Genomic DNA, 27,534 nt, shown 5'->3' on the forward strand with positions numbered 1-27,534 from the left:
CAGCCGTCATTGTTGTTTGGCGGGTCCAGGCTGGGGATTTGAACCCGCCACCTTAGGTGTACGTGGCTGGCGCCTTAGCCGGTTGAGCTATAGGCACCGAGCCTGCCTCACTTTTTAATGATTTGCAGGGAGGGAATTTTTCTCCCTTATAAACTCTATTTACTCAACTACCTTAATAAACTACTCTGTTTATTTCAACTACCTTCAAGTCCAGAAGTCATGGTACCTAAACTCAACATATACATACAAATAATTCCACTGTCACGCAATGCAAAGCATTTCCTTTTGGGTTGGCTTCGCTGGAGATGGAGCCAGCCCACCTTTCTTGAAAATTATATATGGCCACATCTCTTGGGCTCTTTCTCCAAGTTAAATACTATAATTCTTTAAACTTTTCATCATATGAAACCATCAGATGGTTTTTCTGAATCTCTTTCTCTTAACTGTACACAGAAACATTTTACATGGACATTTTCAAAACTGCTAGAGCAAATGGGAACATTTTCTAATGACAATGGCTTGGTGAGAAGGCACTGAACAATACTGTAAATTCACAAGCAATGGATTTCAGAAATGTTGCTCATTACATTTCCTTATTTTGAGCCATGTTTTCTTGTATCTAAAACCTCAAAGCCAGGCTGGGCATAGCGACTCATGCCTGGAATCTTAGCACTTGGGGAGGCCCAAGGTGGGTGGATTGATTGAGCTCAAGAGTTAGAGACCAGCCTCAGCAATGAAGAGCAAGACCCTCTCTCTATGGAAAATAGAAAAAAGCCGGGCACTGTGGCAGGAGCCTGTAGTCTCAGCCATTTGGGAGGCTGAGGCAGGAGGATTGCCCGAGACTTGGAGGTTGCTATGAGCTATGATGCCATGACACTCTATCCAGGGTGACAGAGTCTCAGAAAACAAAACAAACAAAACCTCAAAGCCAGCAGCTCCCTCTTCCTATCAGGGACACACGTCCCATGGTGACATGTTCATCAGAGGCACTCCAGCTCACTGTTGCTGACTGCAGTTCACTAGAACACTGTACAGACTGCACCTAATTTATATCATCAGAACGACTTCACAAACTCCTCCTAACTAACAGATTGCACGATGCTCTTCCAAATGCAAACAAAGACTGGTCTAGAGATTTAACCAGGAAGAACTGACAACAGGTGCATTTCTTGCATTCCAGGCAGACCAGCCAAGCAGCACTAGATGACTCGACTGCACACCACGTCACCTAACGCACCACAGGCTCGGCTTTATGCTGTTCTTCAAGCCTCTCCACAAATTATTTACCACTCTTAGAAACCTACCTTGGCCACACGACCCGAAATAAACTACTGAGGAATCAGTGGTTTCGAACATTTCCTCAAACGACTATATCCCCAAACACATTTCTATTCTCTCAGTAGTACAACTTTCTGGAAAACAGAAATTAACGGAGGAAAAACTTAACTCAGAAAGTTAGTGCCTTGCTCTCTAAAAGGTCTCATGGAGTCAGAATACACACTAACCTTCCTTTCACAAGAGATCCTGCCTCACTCATGAATATATCTCCCAAAGAGCCCAGCACAACATCTGGTTCACAGGTGCATGTGCAGAGAACTATACTGATAACAGTTTGCAAACTGAGTACCAAGTGCTGGGCACTGTGCTAATACTGTACACCACTTCAAAAGTTAGTCTTAATTACTATTGCCATTTAAAACACAAGAAATCTGCCCCACCTAAGAGTTAAATATCTATAGTTCCAATGCTTCCTAAACTAAGCTCAAAAGTGATCTAGCCGAAATTCCAACCCACACAGCCTAGTCTTAATGACCATGCTGGGCAGTCTCCCTCAATAAGTGAGGTGAAGTTTCTCCCACTTTTTACCAAAGCCAGCTCATCTGCGTTTTCTTGGGTCTGGAGAAGCTTGGCTGTCACAATTTTCAATAATAGTAAGTTTTATCTTAAAATCAGACATATCTTTTCATGTACTTTATATCTCACAACAGAGCTCTTGTAAGAGAGGTTTATCTGGTTCCTTTTGGTCCCTGATTAAATTATTCTGACATACACACTGTGAACACTCTGAAACATAATTTCTCTTTCAAAGGATAAATGCCAGTATTAATGCATTATTTGAGTAATTTTCATGTTTTCTTTTTAAAGGAACAATAGATCTCAAAAATGCCACAGCCTGAGGACAGAACTTCCTTGAGGTCAGTGTTATCCCTACAGCCATATGTCTGGCAGGAAATTTACAGCTGGTGACATTAACAGTGAAACCCTTACTTTCCTGTACCCGGGACAGACTTGTGGCTTGTCCATCTGCAGGAGGCAGGACTTGGATTAGAAGCCTACTTGTTCCTCTCCATATATATTATGGGTGTGGAATCTCATATTTTTCTTTATTTTTTTTGAGACAGAGTCTCACTATGTCATGGCATCATAGCTCACAGCAACTTCAAATGCTTGGGCTTCAACGATTCTCTTGCCTCAGCCTCCCAAGTAGCTGGGACTACAGGTGCCTGCCACAACACACAGGTATTTTGTTGTTGTTGTAGTTGTCATTGTTGTTTAGCAGGCCCGGCCTGGGTCTGGCGTCCTATCCACTGAGCTATAGGCACTGAGCCAGGAATCTCATATTTCTAAAGAGTTATCTGAGCATGCGAGGTGGTTTGTAAGGCTGATTTATTAAGCAGAACCTGACACTGACAAGACCAGTAATCTCAACACTGGCTACATGTGTTATGTGCTTCTTAAAAGTGTTCACTCAGTAGGGAAGGGCTGTATTCCTAAGACCTTGTGATATTATGTTGACCATTTTTAAGCAAGTTTTACAAAATGTACAAGGTAAACACAGAACCTTATTGGAGGCAGATGCTCTCTCTACTGCAAAGTCACTGGGTAATTTAACAGTTGGTCATTTAACACCCTAACCACTGAACCCGATGTTGCATGCTGAGGTCATTTCTTCAGCATGCTATCAGTGAAAGAGTCCATCATTTACTTTCAAGTTACCCAGTAAAGCTAGCCACACATTCACAAAAAGTAAATAGTCAACTTTCATTCTTGGCTAAACCTATCCATTGCTCAGAGATAAAACTATAACTTGGATTCATACACGTGTATGCACGACTTTATGTCAACCTCAGAACAGCCTATGAAGTAAGGATTGTTATCCTTCCCATTTCACAAATGAGACACAGAGGGGTTTGGGGACAAATACAAGATCTCCAGCTGTTAAGAAGGAGCCTGGAACTAAAACCAACTCTTAATTTCACCTGAATGTTATACTGCCTCTTATGTTTGTTTTTAAGAATTACATCAACTTTGGCAATTTTGTCTTATTAGGTATAAAGCATTGCTATACTTACTCAGAGAAAATTAAAGAAAAAAGAAGGGGTGTGTTCTGCCAGTTGGAGACAAATTTTTGTTTCCTAGCATAGTCCCAGGTCTTCAGTGGGAGGGACCTGCAGAATGGGCTCTGGAGTCACCCAACCTGGGGTCGGCCTCTGTCCAGCTGTGCGAGCTGGACAAATGACTTCACCTCTCTGTGCTTCAGTTTCCTGACTAGTGAAATGAAGACAAGAATAGAAACTAACTTAGTATTCTTAGGTATTAACACAGGGCACTGAGAAGCATTTCGCTCATCTTATGTCGTCAATAAAACTCAGCTATTCTTATTAACAAGCTGCCTGAACTAAGATTACATTTGTGATCTAAACATTAGGAGGTACAACTAACACCTCTCGCTTCTGGACGTGCTGGAAGCTACTATGCCTTGAAAAGATGATCAAAAGCCTCCCACGGTTCAGGCTGCATGTACGATGGATAAGTTTTGAATTAAAAATAAAGAGGATGGATTCCTTAGCACGGCGTCATCACGAAGACACACATACACTCTAAGAAGTTCTACATCAAACATTTAGACTATGTGGATTCTCAACTCGCCATCAAGGCATCCTCTCTGAAAGGAAGCATTGCCACTTTCAAACCCTGACACTCGCTGTCAATCGAATTCTCTAAAAATTTCCCTTCACAGCTTGCATTACAGTACTCGGTGTCCCCAGTTGTTGCTGTCCTAGAACAAAAGCCTAATTGCTGCTACTACAATGCAGCTCTTTTTCTGAGATCATCATGAAACCCTTGGAGCAAACAAGGGAGAGCTCTTGTAAGCAACAAGCACGGAGTCAAAATTCCTAGAGCCTGAAGGCAACACGAGCGGAACTTTTAATCTTTGAGACTTGAGTCCCTTTCTAATATTTACGCCTCCTTGCTAATAACTCTCTCTTCGCAATGTTTCAAGAGCCCTTGAGGACGCGTGCGTTTTCCTGCATGGACGAGTTCAAAAAATTTTGGGGTCCCCTTCTTTCGCAGATGCAGATTGAAGAGGACCAGCGCAGCAGATCCTCCTGGACGGATTTTGGCCGCTATGGGGTCCAAGCCGGGAGCCCTCAGCTCCTCGCAGGGAGAAGCTCCGGGCTGGAGGTCTCAGTAGGCCAAACCAAGAGCGCTCGCGCCCCGCAGCCACCAGCCGGAACCCCACCTTCCCAGCCCTCGCACTTCATCCGCGCTGGCACGCAAACCCCCAAAGGGCGGCCCCGTGAGAGGGCTGCGGGACTCACGCGGTCTCTCTGGGCCTCGGGGGCCTCTCCCCGGCGTGTTCCTGGGCCCGCGGGGTCTGCGAGTGGGCGCCTCCCATTGCTCAGAACCTGGCGCCCCGGCTGCGCCGGCCGGTGCTCTGCTGCCGGGCGGCTCTGCCCCACCGCGGGCGGGGAGGCGGCGGGCGGAGAAGGAAGGGTGGGGCGGACAGGGGACGGGAGTGGGGGCAGACGGGAAAGCCCTGCCTTGGGGTCCTGGCCGCCGGGGAAAGGAACTTGCTAAAGAAGCTGCCAACTTTTCCGCAAGTTAGAGGGCCTGGCCTGCTCGGCGACCCGAGCGCCCGGCGGGGACAGCGCGGGGTGATGCCAAGCGCCCTGGCCGCGTCCCGGGTGCGCGGGGCTGCGGGAGAGCCCCGGGCCAGCCTCTGCCAGGGAGCCTCTCCGCAGCGAAGGGCAACAGGTGGAGGGCGCGAGGTCCCCGCTGGCGGGGGACGCTGGGCGCTTAACTCGCTGGGTCTGGGGCAAGCGAGGAAGCTGAGGGAAGAGGCCCCGGGGGCAGCTATGCAGAGGAGCACCCGCAGGGGGCGGCGTGCGCGGTGTCTGGAGACCAAGGCGGGTCTCGCGGGGCGCGGCCTCCCCCCCGCCCCAACCGCTTCTGCCTCCAGGGGCGGGAGTGAGGCCTGGACTGAGTTGGACAGACAACTGAGTTAGTCCTGGTTCTGCCCCTACCTTGCTAGGTGGCTTGGGACAAGTTGTCCCACATCGTCTCTGAGTCTTGTTGTTTTTGTAAAATAAGGGAGTATGCTCTTTACCTCTTAATGTCCTCCCCCCGCCCCCCTTTTTTTTGAGACAGAGTCTCACTCTGCCGCCCTGTGTAGAGTGTCATGGGATCATCATAGCTCACAGCAACCTCAGACTGGGCTTAAGCAATCCACCTGCCTTGGCCTCCCAACTGATTACAGACGTGAGCCACTCGAATGGCCTCTTAGTGTCCTGTTGTTTCTAACTACTAAGGAATGAATTCTCTTCCATACTGTGTCTGAGGGGAAAATGCACCTTTCCCTCTGTGTCACCTGTGATCTAGCTACCCATCACAACTCCCTTTCCAGAATATTTCATGCTCTTCCTCACCCATTCCTGCCTCCCACCTCCCTCCTCTCCAGACACCTGTCCTCAGTCCAGCATGGCCCTCCCCCCAGATTGGAACAACCTTTCTGCTAATACCTAATCATCCCTCCAGACCCAACTCAAACCTTCCTTCTATGACACCATCCTGCTTCCCAATAGTCCGTGTCCCTTGTTACTTCCTGTGTCACTCACTAGAATGTTGGCTCCATTAATGCTTGGCACACAGAGGACACTTATAATTATGGATAGATCCATTTACCCTACACACAAGTTGTCATTTTTTCCCTCAGTGCTCCTTTGGTGGTTGTCAGTTCTTCTGAAAATGGGTTTACCAATCTTATTTTGTAATCATGTCTTCACTTGTCTGTCTTTCCACTAGAATACGAGTTCTTTAATGGCAGGAATGCTTTTTACCTCTCTATCTCTCTATCTTAGCTTAGCCCCTGGCACGAGCTGGGCTCATGGTTTATGTACAACAAATATTTGCTAAATGAATGAATGAGTCAGTGGCTAGGCACACAGAATTGTCTTTCCTAGGAATGTCATTCTTAACAGGAGGCTATAGGAGAACACAGATGTATGTGGCTACATTTAAATTTTTCCTAAAGGATCAGAAAACTTATAAGAGACATATTTGCAACAGATCTTTAGCATGTCAAATTTTGACTACCTGTTTACAGATTATTTTCCCTGTCCTTAGCTAGAGAGATCATAATGTCCAGGTGACACAGGACAAGTGGTATCCCAGCCAGCTCGTGGAGCTGGGGGGCGCGTACCGGCTGTCTCCGCCTTGGCAATGTTGGTGCGGTGGCAGCAAGCAGCAGAACCAGCAGGCTGGAGGGCGGGCAGGGGATCCCCATTTCCTAGGCCTGGGAATAAAAGGGATTGTAGCCATTTGTTTGCAACCCAGACATGTTGTGCCAGACATGTACCAGATAGATGTCCCAGACCTGCTAAATGTAACTACCTAGCCCTGCTAAATGTAACTACCAAGGGGCAGACATGCCCCAAACAGGATGTCCCAGACATGCTAAATGTAACTATGGAGGGCCCCATAGGACTATAGACACCCCTAGACAAAGAGCCTACAGAGAGACAGACAGAGAGGGAGAAAGAGCACTTTTTCTCTCCTAACTCGAGTTTTCTCTCTCTTCCAGGAGCTCTGGCACTTCTGTATTCTTTTCTGTAAATAAATCCTGTCTTACCACTGATCTGTGGTCCTCGGATTCATTCTTCAAATCACCGAGACCAAGACCCTAATGAAGAGCAAAATTTCGGTATCACAGGGGGCTGCCATTGGGTAGAAATATACAAGCAAAAAAAGAAGGAAATATACAAGCAGAGTATCTGGGGGGTAGGAAATAAACATTAATTAGTAAAAGTGTAGTGAGACAGGAATGGAGATTTTTGTGGGAAGAATTTCAAACAGCTAAAGACAAGTTGACTCTTGGTAGCTAATTTTTATGTTTGTTTGTTTGTTTGTTTGGACAGAGTCTCACTCTTTCGCCCCGGGTTGAGTGCCCTGGTGTCATCATAGGTCACAGCAGCCTCAAACTCTTGGGCTCAAGTGATCTCTTGCCTTAGCCTCCCAAGTAGCTGGGACTACAGGCCTGTGCCCATCACACCCAGCTAGTTTTTACTAGAGACAGGGTCTCATTCTTGTTCAGGCTGGTCTGGAATTCCTAAGTTCACGCAATCCTCCTGCCTCAGCAGCCCAGAATGCTAGGATTACAGGCATGCGCCACTGTGCCCAGCAGCTAACTTTTTTTTTAAAGTTCAGATTCTTCTCACAGTCTGTGTAGAATACTTGGACGATATTGATACAGGATAAGTGGTATCCCAGTCAGCTCCTGGGGGTGGGGGGCACAGACCGGCTGCCTCCACCTTGGTGATGTTGGTGCCGTGGCAGCAAGCAGCAGAACCAGTGGGCTGGATGGTGGGTAGGGGGATCCCTATTTCCTAGGCCTGGGAATGAAAGGGGTTATAGCCATGCATTTGCAACATGACCCACACATGCCCCAGACAGGCTAATGTAACTACCAAGCCCCGCTAAATGTAACTACCAAGGGCCAGACATGGCCCAGACACATTGTCCCAGACATGCCCCAGACACATTGTCCCAGACATGACCCAGACACGATGTCCCAGACATGTTGTTCCAGACATGTCCCAGACACACTAAATGTAACTACCAAGGGCCAGACATGCCCCAGACACACTGTCCCAGACATGACCCAGACATGTCCCAGACATGCTAAATGTAACTACCCAGGGCCCCATGCGACTATAGATACCCCTAGACAAAGAGCCTACAGACAGACAGACAGAGAGGGAGAGAGGGCACTTTTCTCTCTCTGCCAGGGGCTCTGGCACTTGGTATTCTTTTCTGTAAATAAATCCCGTCTTACCACTGATCTGTGGTCCTTGGATTCATTCTTCGAATCACCAAGACCAAGAACCTACTGAAGAGTGAAATTCCAGTATCAATATGATTCAAGTTTCAAGTGCCATTGATAATACAAACGTAACCCTGTCCGAGCTGTGGCTCCCTCCACTGAGTGTCCCTGTGAGGCAGGTCTTTATTCTCAGTAGCTCATGCTAAGGGAAAACGGGAGGGGTGGCTGGCAGGAGAGGAGGGTCAGAATGGGGAAGTTTTCTTTCTGTGTAGACAAGATGGCTGGGAAGAGTTTTACTATTCGTAGTACACAGAAAGGCAGACTAGTTCCACTAAAACGGTTTTGAAAGAAAACAGGGAAGCCCACATTGTTTCTCAGAAGAAACTGAGACAAGACTTAAAAAAGGACTCAGCACAATGATGTGAAAGAATGTCTGCATGGGACCCATGGGGCATCTCTGCAGAGATGCTTGTGTGTTGGCTGGTTTTGGCGTATGCTTTTTATTTCATTTGCTGCCCTGGCTGGTGCAGAGACATGGGCAGCTAGGGCTTCAGACCAGGGGAAGTGAAGACAGTGAAGGGAAATCTTGCCTTTGGGAAGTACACGTACGAGGGTTTTCAGGGCAAATGCCTAAGAACAAACCTGAGATCCCCAGACACCCCTCCACCCTACGCATATTGATTTGTCCTCCTCATGGAAGCAAAACCAAGATCTATTTCTTTATCCCAGAGACTGGCTACAGATTGCCAACAAAAGTATAGATTAGGGGATAAAGTTGCTCTGTTTAATGCTCTTGGTTTAAAATCCTTCTTGCTTTGTATATTTCAATTAAAAAACAAAAAACTCTGTCATTCCTAATGATAATAGGGTATTGTTACTATGCAATCACAATATCATTTTTATTATGATTATACTTTTTTTTAAGATGGGGTCTTGCTATGTTGCTCAGGCTGGCCTTGAATTCCCGGCTTCAAGTGATCCTCCTGCCTCTGCCTCTCAAAGTGCTAGGATTACACATGAGAGCAACTTCAATTTGTGGTAGAAAAAAATGGGGTTATCTGGCTGGTGAGCTCACACCTGTAATCTTGGCACTTTGGGCGGCTGAGGTGGGTGGATTCTTTGAGCTCAGGAATTTAAGACTAGCCTAAACAAGAGTGAGACCCTATCTCTACTAAAAATAGAAAAACTAGCTGGGCATTGTGGTGGGTGCCTATAGTCTCAGCTACTAGGGAGCCTGAGACAGGAGGATCACTTGAACTCAAGAGGTTAAGGTTGCTGTGAGGTATGGTGACGCTACAGCACTCCATGACAGAGAGAGACTCTTGTCTCACACAAAAAAAGTGGTATTTGAAAAATGTAATAAAGCTAAGAACAATAAAACAAGGTATGCCTTTGCAAACAAGTAAAATGAAGCATAGAAAGGTTAAACATGCTCGCTAGATTCAAACCCAGGTAGGGCAGCTCCAGAGTTCGCATCACACGGGACATGGTCTCCATGGTATAGTGCCTCAATCCTGACACTGCACACTCCATATTATGATAAAAAAGCTCCGGTTTAGGGAAGTGAGTGTTACGTCCAGTATTTATTTATTTATTTTATTTTTTTTTTTAGACGGAGCCTCAAGCTATCCCCCTGGGTAGAGTGCCATAGCATCACAGCTCACAGCAACCTCCAACTCCTGGGCTCAAGCGAGTCTCCTGCCTCAGCCTCCCAAGTAGCGGGGACTACAGGAGCCCGCCACAACGCCCGGCCATTTTTTGGTTGCAGCCATCATTGTTGTTTGGTGGGCCTGGGCTAGGGATTCGAACCCGCCACCTTAGGTGTATGTGGCTGGCACCTTAGCCGCTTGAGCCACAGGCACCGAGCCTACGTCCAGTATTTAAACCAAATCATCTTGATTGCTCACGTTCTGTTCCACATGGACCTTTCCCCTCAGCAATCATGCCAAATGAATATATCCTTCAAAGTATCACCTTGGGAAGTTACATGCTTACCTCAGAGCTATACATCTCTCCTCATTTGTAAATTATTTAAATGCTAATGTATCAGTGCTGTGGGTTTGGATGTGGTTTGTTTCTGCTGGATCTCATGTTGAAATCTGACCCCCAGTGTGGCAGTTTATGGAAGCCTAGTAGGTGTTTGGGTCATGGGGGTGGATCCCTTCTGGATAGATCAATGTCCTCCCTTGGGGGATGAATGAGTTCTGAGTTCCTTCTACAGCTGGTTGTTAAAAAGAGCCTGGCACCTTCCTGCTCTCCCTAGCTCCTGTTCTTGCCCTATAATCTCAGTACATGCCAGCTCCGCTTTTTTGCCTTCCACTACAGGTGGAAGCAGCCTGATGGCCACACCAGATGCGCAGTCTTTAACTTCCATGACTGGTTTATCAGTGTTCAGCCTCAGGTATTCCTTTAAGGCAACACAAAATAGACTAAGATTATAATAGGGCTAAGGACAAAACTGGTTCCTTCCTTTAGAGCCACATATTATTTATTTTTATTTTTTTATTAAGTCATAAACACATAGATCATGTATTCATGACAAATTTTTTTGTTTGTTTTTTGGTTTGGGGGGGTTTTGGAGACAGCTTCTCACTCTGTGTCCTGGGTAGACTGCTGTGGCGTCATGGCTCACAGTAACTTCAAACTCCTGGGCTCAAGTGGTCCTCTTGCCTCAGTCTCTGGAGAAGGTGGGACTATAGCCACTTACCATGATGCCTGGTCTTGATTTTGCTCAGACTGGTCTTGAACGCCCACGCTCAGGTGATCCATCCTCCTCGGCCTCCCAGAGTGCTAGGATTATAGGAGTGAGCCACCTCGCCAGGCCCTGAAGTGCCCTTCTGTTTTTGGTAATACATTTTGCTTAGAAATCTATTTTAATTTGATACTAATATAACCACCTCAGCCTTCTTGTGCTTACTTACTTACATGATTTATCTTTTCTATCCATCTATATTTGATGTCCTTCTGTCTTTCTATTCAAAGTATGTCTTAGAAGTTTATTTTTTAATAGATTTTATTTTTTAGAACAGCTTTGGGTTTTGTAGGTAAATTGAGATGAAAATACAGAGAGTTCTCATAGATCCCCCTCCTCCTACACTCACACGGCCTCCCCACTATGAATGTGCCACACCAGAGTGGTACATCTGTTACAATCAACAAACCTGCATCCATAATTTACATTAGGATGTGCTCTGATCATATGCCCTATGAGTTTTCACAAACGTACGATGACATGTTTCCACCGCTATGGTGTCTTACAGAATAGGTTCATTCTTCTAAAAATCCTGTGTGTTCTACCTGTTCATCCCTCCCCTCCTCCACCCCCTGGAAATCACTAATTTTGTATTGTCTCCTTAGTTTTGCCTTTTCCAGAAGGTTCCATCTTTGGAATCACAGGGTATGTAGCCCTTTCAGATTCGCTTTTTTCTCTTAGTATAACAATACGATTTCTCCCTATCTTTTCATGGCCTGATAGCTTGTTAGTGCTGAATAATATTCCGCTCTGTGGGTGTTATCAGTTTATTCATTTGTGTACTGAAGGACATCTTGGTTACTTCCAAGTTTTGGCAATTATGAATAAAGCTGCATAAACACCTGTGTGCAGGTTATTGTGTAGACTTAAGTTTTCAGCTCATTTGGGTAAATACCAAGGAGTGAGATTGCTGGTTTATATGCTAACACTATGTTTAGTTTTGCAAGAAACCGCCAAAACTGTCTAAGTGTCGCCCCATTCTGCATTCCCACCAGCAATGAACGAGAGGTCCTGTGTCCTACAGCCTTACCAGCACTTTATGTTGTCGGTATTTTGACTTGGGCCATCCACTTAGGTGTGTAGTGCTATCTCACTGTTGTTTTAATTTGCTATTACCTAATAACAAAAAAATGTTAAACATTTTTTCATAAGTTTATTTTGTCATCTGTGTATCTTCTTTAGTGAGGTGTTATATTTGTTTTTGTATCTATTTAAAAACAATCATTTATCTTAGTCTTTCAATTGAATGGTTTAGTTCATTACGTTTAATTTAACTGATGTGGTTGGGTGTGGGTCTGTCATTTTTTCATTTATTTTGTTTTCAGTTGTCTCCTCTGACATTTATTTTTCTATATCTCAATTCCCGCCTTTTAAAAATTAATGTTTTAAACATTATTCTATTTAAATTTTCCTGATTATGTTTACTGATTGACCTATAATTACAAAATACATCATAGCACATTTGCAGTTGATACTTCTTCATGTAAATTCTACAGCTGAAAAGTACAATTTCCTAAATAGAAAATTCACCAGAGGGAATTAACAGCCAAATGAATATATTCAAGAAAAGTGTAAGTAAGCTTTAAGATAGATAAATCAAAATTACTCAAATTTAATAACAGAGAGGAAAAAGATTTAAAATAAAATGAACAAAATCTTAGGGACTTCTAAGATGATATAAACAAATATACATGTAATTGAAATCTCAAAGAAGAGAAGAAAATGGAGTAGAAAAATATTCAAAAAAATAATAACAGTGGCGGCTTCTGTGGCTCAAAGGAGTGGGGTGCCGGCCCCATGTGCCGGAGGTGGCGGGTTCAAACCCAGCCCCAGCCAAAAACTGCAAAAATAATAACAAGCACTTCCCAAATGTAATAAAAATCAGAAATTTGCAGACACAAGAGGCTACGTGAACACTAAATAGAATAAACATGAACGCCAAGCCAAGACACGTGGAAGTTAAATGACTATAAACTTGAAAGCAGAAAGACAGCAATAAAGAAAGAGATTTCTATTTAGTTCTTTACTGTGTCTATTCTCTGCTAAAACGTCCCATTTCTCTGTTGAGATTTTAATCAAAAACAAGTTTTTCCTCTTAGTTTTAAAAATTACATTGAAAACAGCTATAAAGTCCTTTAAACTGTATGAAAACGCTTTAAAACCCTTGCCTTTTAAATTCCTACATCTCTCATCTCCAGGTTGATTTGATTGACTTTTCTCTTAAGAGCATGCTCTGTTTTCTTGCTTCTTTATATATTAGGTAATTTTGGTTTGATTCTTGGCTATCATGAATGCTAAGTTGCAGAGATTTCAGACCGTTATTTTTCTTTGCTATTGTTTTTCTTTTGTTTTAACAGACAATTTTCTGGCTGAGCCTCAACTGCAAACTCTGTTTCTTGGGTTCAGCCCAATATGAGTGCAGATCTCTTGTCTTTCGCTGAGCTGTTTTGAGTGTGTTTTGTGCAATGTAGTTCTGGAGCTGATCAGAGGTTCGGGTGGGAGACCCCTCACTTTCTCAGCACTCTCAATCTCCTGGCTTTGCTCTTCTTACCCCTCAGGAGATGTAGCCGTTGGTGACCACACTCAGCCCCAGACTAAGAGCCTAGGGGCCTAGTGCTTGTTTCGCTCCTGTCCCCTGTGCTCCCAGCTGACATGTGTCACACGACTGTCTACTTCTGTTTCCTCTTCAGCGTCTTCAGGTTCTTGTGTGTCAGTCCAGATGTTAGAATTATTTTCTGCAGGGATCCCATAACCACCAGAATGATCCCAGAAGCAGAAGCCTGTATGTTGTTCTCATGAAATGGTAATACCTGGCTTTATCACCCACCTTACTCATCACAGTTGTCTTAAGTGACTTTGGACCACTTTTAAAAACCAAAGGATACTGAAAATAATTTGCTATGGGCTCTGAGGGCAATTTTAGGGGATAAAGACCAAAGGAGTTGGGCAGCTGGAGCATCATTGCACAGCTGGAGTCAACCTGTAATCTCTCAAAGTAACAAAGACCAATACTCCCAGTATCTGTTCTCCCTCTTAGCAAAACAAACAAACGAATAAGAAACTGTGTGGAGTTTTAGCCAGGTGCCCGGCTGTGAATGAAGTGACACTTCCCAGTCTCCATTACACCTGCGTGTGGCCACATAACTAAGTTCTAGTCAATGGGATCAAAACAGAAGCTTGGACTTCAACTTCCAGGAAATGTCATTAGTGGGGAATGGGGAGGTGAGCCCTATTTTGGTCCTTTCTGTTCCCTGCTGGCTAAAATGCTGACAGGATAGCTGAAATCAAGCAGCTGTCATTAATCTTGAGGTAAAAACTATCTGCTGAGGTTGAAGGAGTCTGAATTCCTGACACCACGGAGCCTCTGAACCTCCCTTGGATTGCTCACCTACAGATTTCTTTCATGTGAAGAAAAGAAATGATCCATTTCTTTTACGGATCATTTAGGCCAGGTGCAGTGAGTGGCTCACACCTATAATCCCAGCACTCTAGGAGGCCAAGGAAGGAATATTTCTTGAGACCAGGAATTCATGACCAGCCCAAGCAACATAGCAAGATCCCACCTCTGCTAAAAAAAATAGAAAAATTAACAGGATATGGTGGCAGGCTATTCAGGAGGCTGAGGCAAGGAGGATCATTGGAGCCCAGGAGTTTGAGGTTGCTGTGAGCTATGATGATGCCACAACACTCTAGCCTGGGCAACAGAGTGAGACTCTATCTTAAAATACTACACAACACAACACAACTTTCTATACATATCATTTAGCTACTACTGTTTTAAGTTTATAAGACTTACAAATCCTAATCTGTACTCTGACCATTAGATTACGGAGAAAAAGAGTCCTGTTATCTTGGAGTCAAACCACCTATGCCCGAAAGAACTGCATTCCTTGGCAGCCTTGCCAGCAGTCGCCCACTGTACTCTATACACAGGGAGTGCTGTATCAATAGTTCTAACCCTAACATTTCCCAGGCCTAAAGTTCAGCCCTGGCCAGAACTGTCCACAGTCTCCCCCACCCCTCCCCATCCCTGCCCATCATTGCCAAGCAAATCTATCCCCTATTCCAAATAAATTTCCTCTGGCAGAATGTTTCCATTTTCTTTCCCCTTAAGAGTGTCCTAAGTTACTCAGGCATTCATTCATTCATTTGACAAATACATACCGGAAGCCCAGCTGGGTGTCTATCTTACTTTGAATTCAGCTTTGGAAAAATGCTTGATGAGGCGAGAGTTTTCTGAGGCCTATTACCAGCCACAAGATGATGCTGACATAATTTCATGCCCTAAGCACCTCACGCTATTGTTTTGGCACCACTTAAATGTAATAAGAAATCAAAAATAAGAAACTGATTCAAAGACTGGAGCTGGAAAGGCCCTGAGAGCCCGTCTAGTTCCGCCTTCTCATGTTAACATAAGGAAGCAGAGGCCCTGAGGCAGCAGGAGGGGGAGACCTGCCCCAAGTTACAGAGACAGTGGCAAGGCCTGAACCAGGACTCAGATCTCTAACCAGGCCTTAGTTCATTCTTGAATCATTACTTCCTTCTTTCACACTTAATGCAAAGACAAAGATTACACATCCATTATTTTCATTAGAAAATCAAACTGTTTACTTTCAAATCCATCCCAAGTATATTCAGTGTCAAGGAGAGAAATTACCTTTGGTGATCTGCCTTTGCATTCGTACTCTAAACACGCCAGCAACCAAGTCCGGGGCCTTTCCTCGGACTGGAAGAGAATTAAGTCAGGTGAAAGTCATATGCTTATTTGCAAGGTAAGTTTTCAGGGCAAGTTTCCAGCCAAATGCCTTCTGCCAAGGATTATTCTCAGAAATTTCTCTATGATTCCACCAGCCACTCTATGTGTGAGTAGTGTCTAACACTTTGTGCTAGGAAAGCCAAACTCTGGGGGGAAAAAAGCAACCAACCAAAAACCTGTCTTTGTTCCCCTGTTTCAAGGTGATGCAAGTGTCACCTACAGTAACTAGGCAGTTCCCAGAAGAGAGCTGGTCCTTCACACCTGTGACCTTGTTCTCCTACTGTGGGGACAGCTGCCAGATGCACAATCTCAGTCTGTGGTTCCGGAGGGAGAAAGCACTTCCTTGCTGAAGCTTCTTTTGTTTTGTATTTCATTTACTTGTCATTTCTGTTCCTACATAATGGTCCAGGGACGGTTTGCCCTTTATGTGAATTTTATTGATTTTCTTTTAAAGCAGGCTATTTTTGGCCCCTTGTCATTGTTTTCAGAGATAGAACCTGTCCACAATTCAAACATCCAAGACTCTCAGTGTCTTCTTGGAATATTAACTCTTACTACCTTTGGGGGTCTCATGTAAATTTGGAATAGTGACCTGGAACAACCTTTGGGTGTTTAAACATTATTCTAACACCACCGGCTGGTCCTGGGTGTGTCAGGGAGGGAGAACTCATCTACCAATGCTTTATTTCTACTCACTAACTAACAGGCTCTGGCATTAGTCATTGCCACCAAAAAATGACAAAGAGGACAGAAAAACCAGAAAGCTGGCAGGAATCCTGCGGGCCTGGGTTCAAGGAAGCTCTTTAATTTGTGAGTCTTTGGAATTAAAATCAGCATGCATGGTTCATTGTATAAAAATAACAGCATAATATAAAAAAATGCTACTGCTCTCCAGCTGGGGCAAAACAAAACAGGGTCTGTGGAAGCAAACATTCAAAGGACATCTCGAAAGAAAAACAAAGTAAAAGAAAAAGTTCTTTTGGCTTAGAAGTTAAGACTTCCGGCTTGGTGCCTGTGGCTCAAGTGGTTAAGGCGCCAGCCACATACACCTAAGGTGGTGGGTTCGAATCCAGCCCGGACCCACCAAACGACCATGGCTGCAACCAAAAAAAAATAGCCGGGCATTGTGGCGGGCGCCTGTGGTCCCAGCTACTTGGGCGGCTGAGGCAGGAGACTCGCTTGAGCCCAGGAGTTGGAGGTTGCCGTGAGCTGTGATGCCACAGCACTCTACCCAGGGGGACAGCTTGAGGCTCTGTCTCAAAAAAAAAAAAAAAAAAAAAAAAAAGAAGTTAAGACTTCCTTAGAGGCCATGAACAAACCTTAATTATCTATCTCAGGACCCTTGGGAGCCGGAGGGGGCCACAAGTTTCAAGAAAAGGAAAAAAAACCCTCAAAAAACAGACAATAAAAACAGGCTTTAACCTTAAGTGGATTAAATAAAAGGAGGAATGAGCACAGGTAGAACAAAACACTGGACCCATTCTTTTTCCAAGATGCCTGGAAATTTTCTTTTCTCCTACAGAGAAAGGACCGCACTGTAGTGGAATAACTCTGTACCTGCTGATGGAATCCAGGCGCACCCATGCGCGAGAGAATTAGAATGGAAGAAAAAGAAAATATCACACTTTGCCAGGTGTAGTACACTCAGAGATCAGTAGGGAGTGCTGTTGTTTCACTTTTTCCATGCTATGTGCCCGGGACACCTCGGACCAGGATTTGGTTTGTGTAGTCTTAACTTGGAATGTTTCCATTTTCTTGCCTGCAGTCACAAACTTTTTATCTATGTTCAACTCCTTGATCCATATTGCTATGGATATTGTAAACATCTTTGGAACATCTGGGATCTGAAAAGGTGTGGACATTGAGGAGTTTGAGAGCAGCCCCAGCAAGAGCGAGCCCGGTCTCTAAAAATTGGGTGTTGTTCTGGGCGCCCGTAGTCCCAGCTGCTCGGGAGGCTAAGGCAGGAGAATCACATGAGCCCAAGAGTTTGAGATTGCTGTGAGCTATGAAGCTATGGCACTCTACCAAGGGTGAGATTCTGTCTCAAAAAAAAAAAAAAAAGAAAGAAAGAAAGAAAAGAAAAGGTACGGACAGAAGTGAGAGCCACAGACCCTGTCTTCTGGCTCCTCTGCCCTTCTATAAGTGGTCCCTGGGGAGAAGGAAATGTTCTGACACAGGAGGGCATGAGATAGTCAATGTAAGGAGAGAAAGTAGAGGTGTGAGCAAGGTGGGCTGATGTGAGAAATGGAATGCCTGGATTACCTTTATCAAAGAAGGATGACGAGTGATCTCAGGACCCCAGAGCTGAAAGAAACCAACGGGACTGTCTGGTCCTAAGTCCCATTCAATGGAGGAATCATCTGTTCAAGATTCCTGACCAGTGGTCAGCCAACTCCACTTGGAATTTCCAAAGATATTTCTGGCAGACTCAGAGTTGGAGCACTCAGATCCCTCTCCAAGAAAGGATTTGTTTTGGCAACCCAGCTCCAAGGAATGCGGCAGGCTGATAACCTCCAGCTGTTAGTGCCTTCATGGTCTGTCTCAGCTCTTGAGTTGAGATGTCTTCTCTGGCAGACCCCAGGCAATGGCTGAGCAAGGCAATAGTATGAAGGCCTGGCCACTTTTTCCCAATTGGGGACTACTGGAAGGGGCAGTCTTTGTTCTACAGCTCCATCTGGATGCTGGCAGGTAACACTTCTCAATATGAGAATTTAATAAAGGGACTGTATACCGAGGGCTGAGTAGAGTTTCAAAGACAACAAGGGAGAGTGCAGTAGCCCAGGGCTGTAGGGTGGAAGGAGAGGAAGGAGATGCTGTCACTGCTCCAGGCCTGAACTTGCTGCCCCCAGGCAGGGGCCAAGGCAGCCGCAGGAAAGGAGCAAGTGGCACACATCCTTCACAGCGCACCTCCATCCTCTGACTTCCCTCTGCACACACACTCCACTGGCTGAATCTAACTGGAGGCAAGGTTTAAGGGAGCCCCAAAGATAAGGGAATTAGAGTCTAGTGCAGTGATTTTCGACTGGTGTATCTTGAAACATTTTAAAGACCATTAATTAAGTTATTTTTGAAAGACATTCAGCCTGGGCTTGGTGGCTTACAACTGTAATCCCAGCACTCTGGAAGGCCAGGGAGGGTGAATTGCCTGAGCTCACAGGTTCAAGACCAGCTTGAGCAAGAGCGAGACCCTGTCTCTAAAAATGGCCAGGTTGCGGTGGCACCTGTGGCTCAAAGGAGTAAGGCACCGGCCCCATATGCTGGAGGTGGAGAGTTCAAACCCAACCCTGACCAAAAACTGCAAAAAAAAAAAAAAAAAAAAAATAGCCAGGTTGGCCGCACCGGTAGCTCAGTGCGTAGGATGCCAGCCACACAGGCTGGCCTGTTTGAACCCAGCCTGGGCCAGCTAAACATCAATGATAACTGCAACAAAAACACATGTAGCCAGTGTTGAGATTATTGGCCTTGTCAGTGTCAGTTTCTGCTTAATAAATCAGCCTTACAAACCACCTGGCATGCTCAGATAACTCTTTAGAAATATGAGATTACTGGCTCAGTGCCTGTAGCTCAGTGGATAGGGCGCCGGCCACATACACTGGGGCTGGCGGGTTCGAACGCTGCCCGGGCCTGCTAAACAACAATGACAACTACAACAACAAAAAAATAGCTGGGCGTTGTCACAGGCACCTGTAGTCCCAGCTACTTGGGAGGCTGAGGCAAGAGAATTGCTTAAGCCCAAGAATTTGAGGTTGCTGTGAGCTGTGACGCTGCAACACCTACTGAGGGCGACAAAATGAGACTCTATCTAAAAACAAAAACAACAACAACAATAAAAAACCAGGCATTGTGGCAGGCTTCCAGCTACTCGGGAGGCTGAGGCAAGAGGATAGCCTGAGCTCAGGAGTTTGAGGTTGCTATGAGCTGTGACACCATAGCACTCTACCCAGGGCAACAAAATGAGACTCTGTCTCAAAAAAAAAAAAAAAAAAAAAGACTGGGTGGTGCCTGTGGCTCAAGGAGTAGGATGCTGGGCCCATATACTGGGCCCATTATACCCGGCCCCGCCAAAACTGAAAAAAAAAAAAAAAAGACAGCTATTCAAAGCACAGTAAATATATTCTTTTTCTCACTCTTTTTTTTTTGATCTACATAATTTAAGTGTGCCATGGAAGTTTAACTATAGGTTCAAATGTGTAATGAGATAAATAAAGGTTGAAAACACTGGTGTACACAGTGAAAGGCATCTCCGGGCACACAGCAAGTGGAGAATACTGGAGAGTGGATTATTAGGACAAATGGAAATATCCAGCACTCACATAGCTTAAATTCCTTCTCAAGACTATCTGCACATACCAGTTTGTTTTACGAAACAGAGAGGCCCTGACCTTCTGTGGCCTTGGGCAACTCATCACCTCTCTGGGCCTCATTCTCCAAAGCTGTAAAATGAAATGTTTAGAGTAGAGAGAGTAAGATCCCTTCCAGCTCTGATGCTGGTGATTCTAGAAGCAGACTAAATGCCTTCCCAGGCTTGGCCGATGCCTGCCCAAGTCCTGACAGCTGTTTATTGACTAAAGCACATGTATCCAAGCTTCTCCTTTCCGTGACTCACTCCTGCGTCTGCATGAACACGTGCAGCGCCTGCTGGTTGGGGAGCTCCTCCAAGGGCAGGAGCAGGCTGTGTTCATGTGTGGTGTGCAGAGACGCCACCAGCATCCTGGAAAAGGGACGGTGACTCTGTGAAAACCAGACCAGGCTCTGGAGAGCCAACTGTGGGAGGCCAGGAGGCAGTTAGCAGGCACGCCTGCTTGTTTCCCCCACACCCCAGTAGCTGGCCACAGCTGGGGCAGCCCTCAGCTGGCCGGCAACTTGACAGGTCCACTGGCAGGCCCGGCAGGCCCAGCCACCACGCAGGTGGTAATAATTAGCCAGAAACCCAAACTATGGACAGTTCCAAGAGTCCAGGAGAGTCCTATGTTGAACAACAAATGAGCCCTCCCCTGCCGCCTTGGGGCATTTGGGCTGCATTGTGTCCGCTTTTGGAAGGCTCCAATCTGCTTGTATCCAACCTGCTTTTAAAAATGGAGAGTGTGGCTAAGGAAGAAAGTATCTTCATTGCTTCTCCAGGGCTGAAAGTGAAAAAGGTGGGGAAGCCCTCTCTTTTTTCTACCCTCATACCTTATGGGTGGGATACGGCCTGGGATAAGGGGGCAAGCAACAGACTTGCCCCCTCCCCCCAAACACCTCCCGTTACTAAACTAGGACCTGCATAATGACTGCTGGGCCCCAAGTGAGCACTGGTTTACAGTGTGTGATTGGGGGGTTGCTAAGGAGGTCCTATATCCCCAAATCCTTAAAACACTCTGCAAATCGCAAACTAATTCCTAAAGTCCATTGTCATCCTGTTTCCAGCAAAACGATTTGATTCTTGTTATAAACACACCCACACTTGGGCTATGTGCAGTTTAATGTCATCCAGTGAATGAAGGGCCCACAGGCCTTAACGGAGATGGGAAAGGAAGGTGAGCTTGAATGTGAGAGGCCAAGAATCAAGTGAAGAGAGGCCACAAGGAAAGAGAAAAGGACAAAGTGGGGGACTCTGGGCACTGAAGAATGAGGTAACACATACTTCACACTGGAGCTGTCTCTGTTGGCTGATGCTATAAATGTTATCGATATTCAGGTAAAAACACAACCAACAGCTTGCAACCTGGACCCTCAGAGCCTCAGAAAGGAGCGTGCCTTTCCAGCCAACTGCTGTGGAGTGTGGTTAGAGGCTCCTATTCACTGTCACAGGGCAGCCTCCAAGTCTCCCACCAGGGATGCACCAGTGCACGGATTTGTTGATTAATCATTTTCAAACAGTTTGCTAAAAATCAAGCCCTGGTCAAAGGTGGTTCTGATGGACAAAAATATATACAAGAGGCTCAATTTTGGATATGAGATACTGAGGGTGGACTCAGTGGGAGTCCACAGCTGAAACCTTCTCTGTCCAGGCAGGACATGGCTGAGATGCAGAAAGGGAGGGAAGAATCCCTCCTAGGGAGGCTTCTGAAGAGAAGATGGGCCCCTGCAGCTGCCTGAGGCTGTTTTCTTGCTTAGAAGACACAACAAGACTGCACCTCCCCTGTCAGGGGCTCTGTGCATCTTCCATCCCCTGCTCTCCAAAGTGCCCACGAGCGTCCAGCTCACACTAGAGCTGCGCTAGTGCTTAGGAGTCATGGCTCCGTCCACCCCCTTCCATGTACACTATGCTTCAAACAGACAGAAATGGCTTAAACCAGGGAGGACTAGAATTACTAGAACTAGACTGTCAGGTTTAAGCACCCATGACTTGGCTCGGCGCCTGTAGTTCAAGCGGCTAAGGCGCCAGCCACATACACCAGAGCTGAGGGTTTCGAATCCAGCGCAGGCTGACCAAACAACAATGGCAACACAACCAAAAAATAGCCCGGCATTGTGGCGGGTGCCTATAGTCCCGGCTACTTGGGAGGCTGAGGCAAGAGAATCGCTTAAGCCCTGGAGTTCGAGGTTGCTGTGAGCTGTGATGCCACAGCACTTTACCCAAGGAGACAACTTTAGGCTCTGTCTCAAAAAAAAAAAAAAAAACTAAATTAGATAGTCCTAAATTAGAATCCCAACCCCTGCACTTACCAGCTGTCTGTTGCTATTCATAGCACTTCCTGGTCTAAACCTTGCCATCCTGGGTTGCAAACAGCAGATAATAGTACTCGCCTGACAGGCAGTCCTGACAGTAAAACAAACGAAAAGAGGCACAGAGGTGCTTACAAGGGTTGGCTACTAGTAACTGTTCAGTCAACATCAGTCTCTGGTTTATTTATTTTCTACTTTTACTTCCAGTAGAAGTTGGAAAATTGATGCACACTAGCTTCAAGATTATTATATATTTAATCCAGACTAAGGCTGTGCTTCCAGACCTGTTCTTTTTTTCTTTTCTTTTGAGGCAGAGTCTCCCTCTTTCACCCTGGGTAGAGTGCATGACATCATCACAGCTCACAGTAACCTCAAACTCTTGGGCTCAAGTGATCCTCCTGCCTCAGCCTCCCAAGTAGCTGGGACTACAGGTGTGCACCATGATGCCTGGCCAGTTTTTCTATTTTTAGTAGAGGCAAGATCTTGCTCTTGCTCAGGCTGGTCTCTAAATTCCTAAGCTTAAGAGATTCACCTGCCTTGGCCTCCCAGAGTGCTGGGATTACAGGTGTGAGCCACTGAGCTCAGCCCCAGATTTTGTTCTTTGAAAAAGCCAGAATATTCTTTTGTAAGATCTCCTTGTGTTTTTTTCTTTCTATCGGCTAAATTTTGGTCTTAAATTTTATATCTCAGTTTAAAATCCTAAAGTCATCCTTCCAAAAGTACAAGTGGTTCAGCCAATGGCATTTACTAAAAAAAAAAAAAAGGGGGGGCAAGATTCTTTTGTTTTTCATAACAATAGGTCAGAGGTGGCACTAATTTCCGTAACTACAAAGCTATCTAAATTGCACTTACTGTATTTAATCCAAGGATCTAATTTGGCAACGAATGACTACTTTTAAAAATATTTTCAGTTTTACCTCTTTAATGTCTGGGAGGACATCTAAACTCTTTCCTGTAGGTGGGAGGCTGCTTTTTAGGGTCCAGGCTCAGTCCTCCTCCCTAGCTCAAAATGAAATTATATACTGTTCGTTGGTATCCATTTTATAGTCTCAAACACCAGTTCTTATTTCCAAATAGCCACCAAACTACTATACTTTTCCTTGGGCTAATTTAGTAACCTCTTTACACACAATAATGTATTTGTTGAGTGCTTACTACATGCCAAACCCAGTTCTAAATATGGATTAAGTCGTTTTATCATCATAATACCTTTGTGCATTATTCATCCCTCCACAGAGGATATCATTATTTTAGAGAAACTAAGGCACAGGGGTTACACAATATGCCTGAGATGACCTAGGCAGCTGAGCTGGGATTTGAACCTAGGCAGTTTGGCTACAGAGCCTGGCTGTTTCCCATTCAACCGTACCAACTCTCAGAGAGGAAGTGGAGTTTATTGGAATGCAGTTTGGACAAGAATCCTAGCTCCGCTTAATCACAGGGGCGCTTCCTTCCATAGAACATTCTGTCCCAGCCCTGGGACTCTGCTCCTCCCAGCCTATTCTCAGGGGCATTCTTCCATAAAACACAAAAGTATGAAAGAGCCATACTCACAACAATATTCCTCTACCTCTGTCAACAGGGCTGCAAAAACCCTCAAGGCAGTGTGGCTCAGATGCAGGAGGATGGGGCAGCAATCCTCCCTTCACCACTTACGGCTGGGTGTCCTTGGGCCTGTCACTTCCTTCTTTCTGTAGAGTTCCACCTCAGCAGAGTGGGGACCATACTGAGAGCCACCTTACAGCTACCTTCTGTGAGCATGGCATGAGCTAATCTGTGTACAGTGCTCAGCACAGCACCTGGCTCAGTAGTAAGCTGTTATCATTAGGGAAGATCAATTAAGTAGCTGTTACGATGATGACATCGTCCCTAACAGTGAGCACAAATGAGAAGGGCATGTTTAGAAAAGGCTCAGAAGGGGCCAGGTTGTAGTCTAAGCTCTCTGGAGCTCTGCCCTTTGTTAAGTCCCTGCAGTCTGCTTGAGATGGAAGGTTCTCACTCCCAGAACTAGCTTGCACCTGGCATGGTATCTCCAGAGGGTTCCCAGGACAGGAGACAGTCATTAAAGGAGGCAGATGGGAGGGAAGAGCCTAAACCGGGGAAGTGAGAAACTCCTCTCAGGATCAACTCTGTTCTGTAAGTGGTCATTTTCAGTCTAGGCAAAGCACTACTTCTTCTAGGTCAACAGTTCTGTAAATGTTTAAGAAAATCTCTCTCTTTTTTTTTTGAGACAGAGCCTCAAGCTGTCCCCCTGGGTAGAGTGCCGTGGCATCTCAGCTCACAGCAACCTCCAACTCCTGGGCTCAAGCGAGTCTCCTGCCTCAGCCTCCCCAGTAGCTGGGACCACAGGTGCCTGCCACAACGCCTGGCTATTTTTTGGTTGCAGCCATCATTGCTGTTTGGCGGGCCCGGGCTGGATTCCAACCTGCCACCTTAGGTGTATGTGGCTGGCGCCTTAGCCACTTAAGCCACAGGCCAGGCGCTGAGCCAAGAAAATCTCTTTCAACAGGGAATCTGAACACAAAAGTCAGGCCAAGATGGTGCTACTTTGTTGGAAGTGGGAAGAGGGGTCTCCTAGGGCACCCACTGGTTCCATGTTGAACTCCTTCCCAAAGGGGACCCTGCAAGCCTTCTGAAGAGCAACGATATCCTTGGATCACAGTTTGAGAGACGTTTTCTTTTTTTTTTTGAGACAAAGTCTCACTTTGTCACCCTTGGTAGAGTGCGATGACATCACAGCTCACAGCAATGTCAAACTCTTGGGCTTACGTGATTCTCTTGCCTCAGCCTCCCAAGTAGCTGGGACTATAGACGCCTGTCACAACACCCAGCTGTTTTTTAGAGACAGGGTCTCACTCTTGCTTAGGCTGGTCTCAAAACTGTGAGCTCAGGGCAATCCATCGCCTCAGCCTCCCAAGTGCAGGGATTACAGGCGTGAGCCACTGCGATGGGACTGCTCAGGCTGGTCTTGAACTCTTGAGCTCAACAGATCCACCTACCTCGGCCTCCCAGAGTGTTAGGATTACAGGCGTGAGCCACTGCGCCAGGCCCTGAGAATTGTTTTCTAAAGAAACAAATGTGTGTAAGATGTAAACCCTGCCTGTATGAAATTTAGTCTAGCAGCCTGGCAGCTAGTCTTAGACTGGCCGACAAGTGAACTCTAGTGTCCTTCACAGAAGCTATAAATTCTAATGAGGCACCACGTCCACCTTCAACAGAACTCGCAGGCTTTTTAGTTGAAAGGGACCCCTCATCATTACACTGCACAGGGCAGTGACCAGGAACAGCGTGTTTGCATTCTTCACTTCCTTCAGTAAAATAATCATCTAAAATGAATTTACTTCTCACACCACCTCTGTGAGCTGGCATTATTATTACTTCACAGATGCGGAAACTGAGGCTGGGGGCATTTAACTTGTCCCAAGTCACCCAGTTAGACAATGCTGGAACCAAGATTCAAACCCCAGTCTTTCGGATTTCAGAGTAGAGCAGCCCGGAGACCAAGGCTGCCTCTGTTCAGATCCCTCCTCTGACGTGGGTAGCTGTATCTCCAGCATCAGTTTCCACATCTGTAAAATGGGAATGATGGTGAGGATTATATCTACCACCCTTAGAATGGCACCTGCCACATGGCGAGTGCCCAGCAAGTGTCCTGCCTCAAGATCAGCAACAAGTAAGGTAATCGCTGTTTTATTCAGTTTGTTTCCTCATTTACATAACCTGTCAGAGAATAGTGAAGCCAACAGGGACTGAGGACCAAAATGTGCGTTACAAAGACACTAGGAGCCATAGGAGTTCAGAGAAAGGGCGCTTGAAATGCCTCCACTGCTTCCTAAACTTTCAAGTACTCCTTGCACAGAAGCCATGCTGAGTTTTATGAGTCAGTCCAATGTCAGCAGGTGCAGAGCCAAGGCTAGCCTTCCGGGCACCAAACGGGAGCAGCGGGTTCCTAGCAAAGCCCCGGGCCACACATGCGCTCCGAGGTAGACCAGGCAGCTCCCCCACAGACAGACACTCAGCCCTAAAGCACAGCATGGGCCCTCCAGGGCCTGCGTCTGCCCCCACACTTGCAGGACACAAGGCTTATGTCCCCAGGGCAGTGGGTGGGTGCGGGGTGGGGACAGAAGGGCAGAGCAGCCGGGGCCAGAAGGGCTCATGGTCAATCCAGGTCCCGAGAAACAGCAAAGCCCCGGTTCGTGTGGTGAAAATGCCCTTCCCAGACCTTTCTCTGTCATCAAGTCTCTCATTTCTGATTGCTCTTTGACCCTCAGGAAAAAAAGAAAGAAAGAAACAGAGAAATCAGGGGATTCACCCTATCTACTTCCCAGAATTCTGCCACGAACACTTCCCATACCAAACAAAACTCGTCCTTCCAGAGACCCAAGCATTCAAGTTAGACCTGGAAAGAGAACGTGAGAAGCGCCGTCTGCCCTCGCCCCAGACTCGGCTCAGTCCCCCCCGGCCAGACACCGAGGTCGAGGCTGAACGGGAAGCGCCCCGTCGGCCCGATCCTGCGCAGTGACCGCAGGCGCGTCCGCCCGGCCTCCTACCTCTGCGCGGGGTCCCGGGCCGCGCCGCGCCCCTCGGCACCACCTGCGGCCGCCGCGTCCCCTCTCCGGCGAGGCCACACGCGGCAGGGCGGAGCTCCGCGGGAGGAAGGCGGGGAGAGGAGGGTCTCCCGACCCCGCACTTGCTGGGAGGGAAAAGGATGTTTGTAACTTTGGGCTTGGATTTCCAGGGCAGAACAGGAAACGTCCACCGGGGTTGGGAGCTGGGGAGCCGCGGTCTCCTGCGCGCTCTCCGCTCCCGCCCCGTCTGGGATTTAAAGCTCCCTCCGAATTCTGGCGCCTTCTCTTCCTTTACTTTCTTCCTCCAGCGTTATTACGATTATTATTTCATTCTATTCTTAATGGAATGTCAGCTTCGTTCTTGACATGCTGGAAAATTTTTCCTGTGCCTAAACTTGGCTCAGGAACAGAATCTCCTTGTGAGAGAATTTCTCCTATTACAAAGTTCAGTTAAAAAAAGAGACAGAAAAAGCGAGAGAGGGCCGTTTGGCCAACTTTTGTACTGAGAACATTTTTGATGGATTTTTTTTCCCCTCCAGATCTTCTAGATTCCAAGGAACACACCCACATCCCTCTGCTTGGGTTTTTTTTTTTTCCCTCCCCTTCTCATTGAAAAATAATAATAGCTGGTAAAAGATTGCAGTGAAGATGTCCTTGAACTGCGAGATAAATAAATAAGTATTTTTTAAAAGCCCGTAAGCTCATG

General features: G+C 46.2%; 1 protein-coding gene across 4 annotated transcripts in view; it reads right to left on the reverse strand.

Annotated features, from left to right (window-relative positions):
* Positions 1-27,080, reverse strand: part of TACC1 (transforming acidic coiled-coil containing protein 1) — a 127,669-nt gene extending 100,589 nt beyond the window's left edge. For 2 of the 4 annotated variants that reach the window (XM_023516988.1, XM_023516987.1), the window contains exon 1: positions 4,605-5,015. In XM_023516988.1, coding sequence (XP_023372756.1) covers positions 4,605-4,681 — 77 coding nt within the window. In that variant the 5' untranslated portion in view covers positions 4,682-5,015. Of the gene's footprint in view, positions 1-4,604; positions 5,016-26,810 lie in introns of those variants that run through there. The other 2 variants (XM_023516986.1, XM_023516985.1) reach the window with 2 other exon arrangements.
* Positions 27,081-27,534: the final 454 nt, after the last annotated feature.

Source organism: Otolemur garnettii, unplaced genomic scaffold (assembly GCF_000181295.1).
Source record: "Otolemur garnettii isolate 467f Iridium unplaced genomic scaffold, OtoGar3 scaffold00102, whole genome shotgun sequence".
NCBI lineage: Eukaryota > Metazoa > Chordata > Mammalia > Primates > Galagidae > Otolemur > Otolemur garnettii.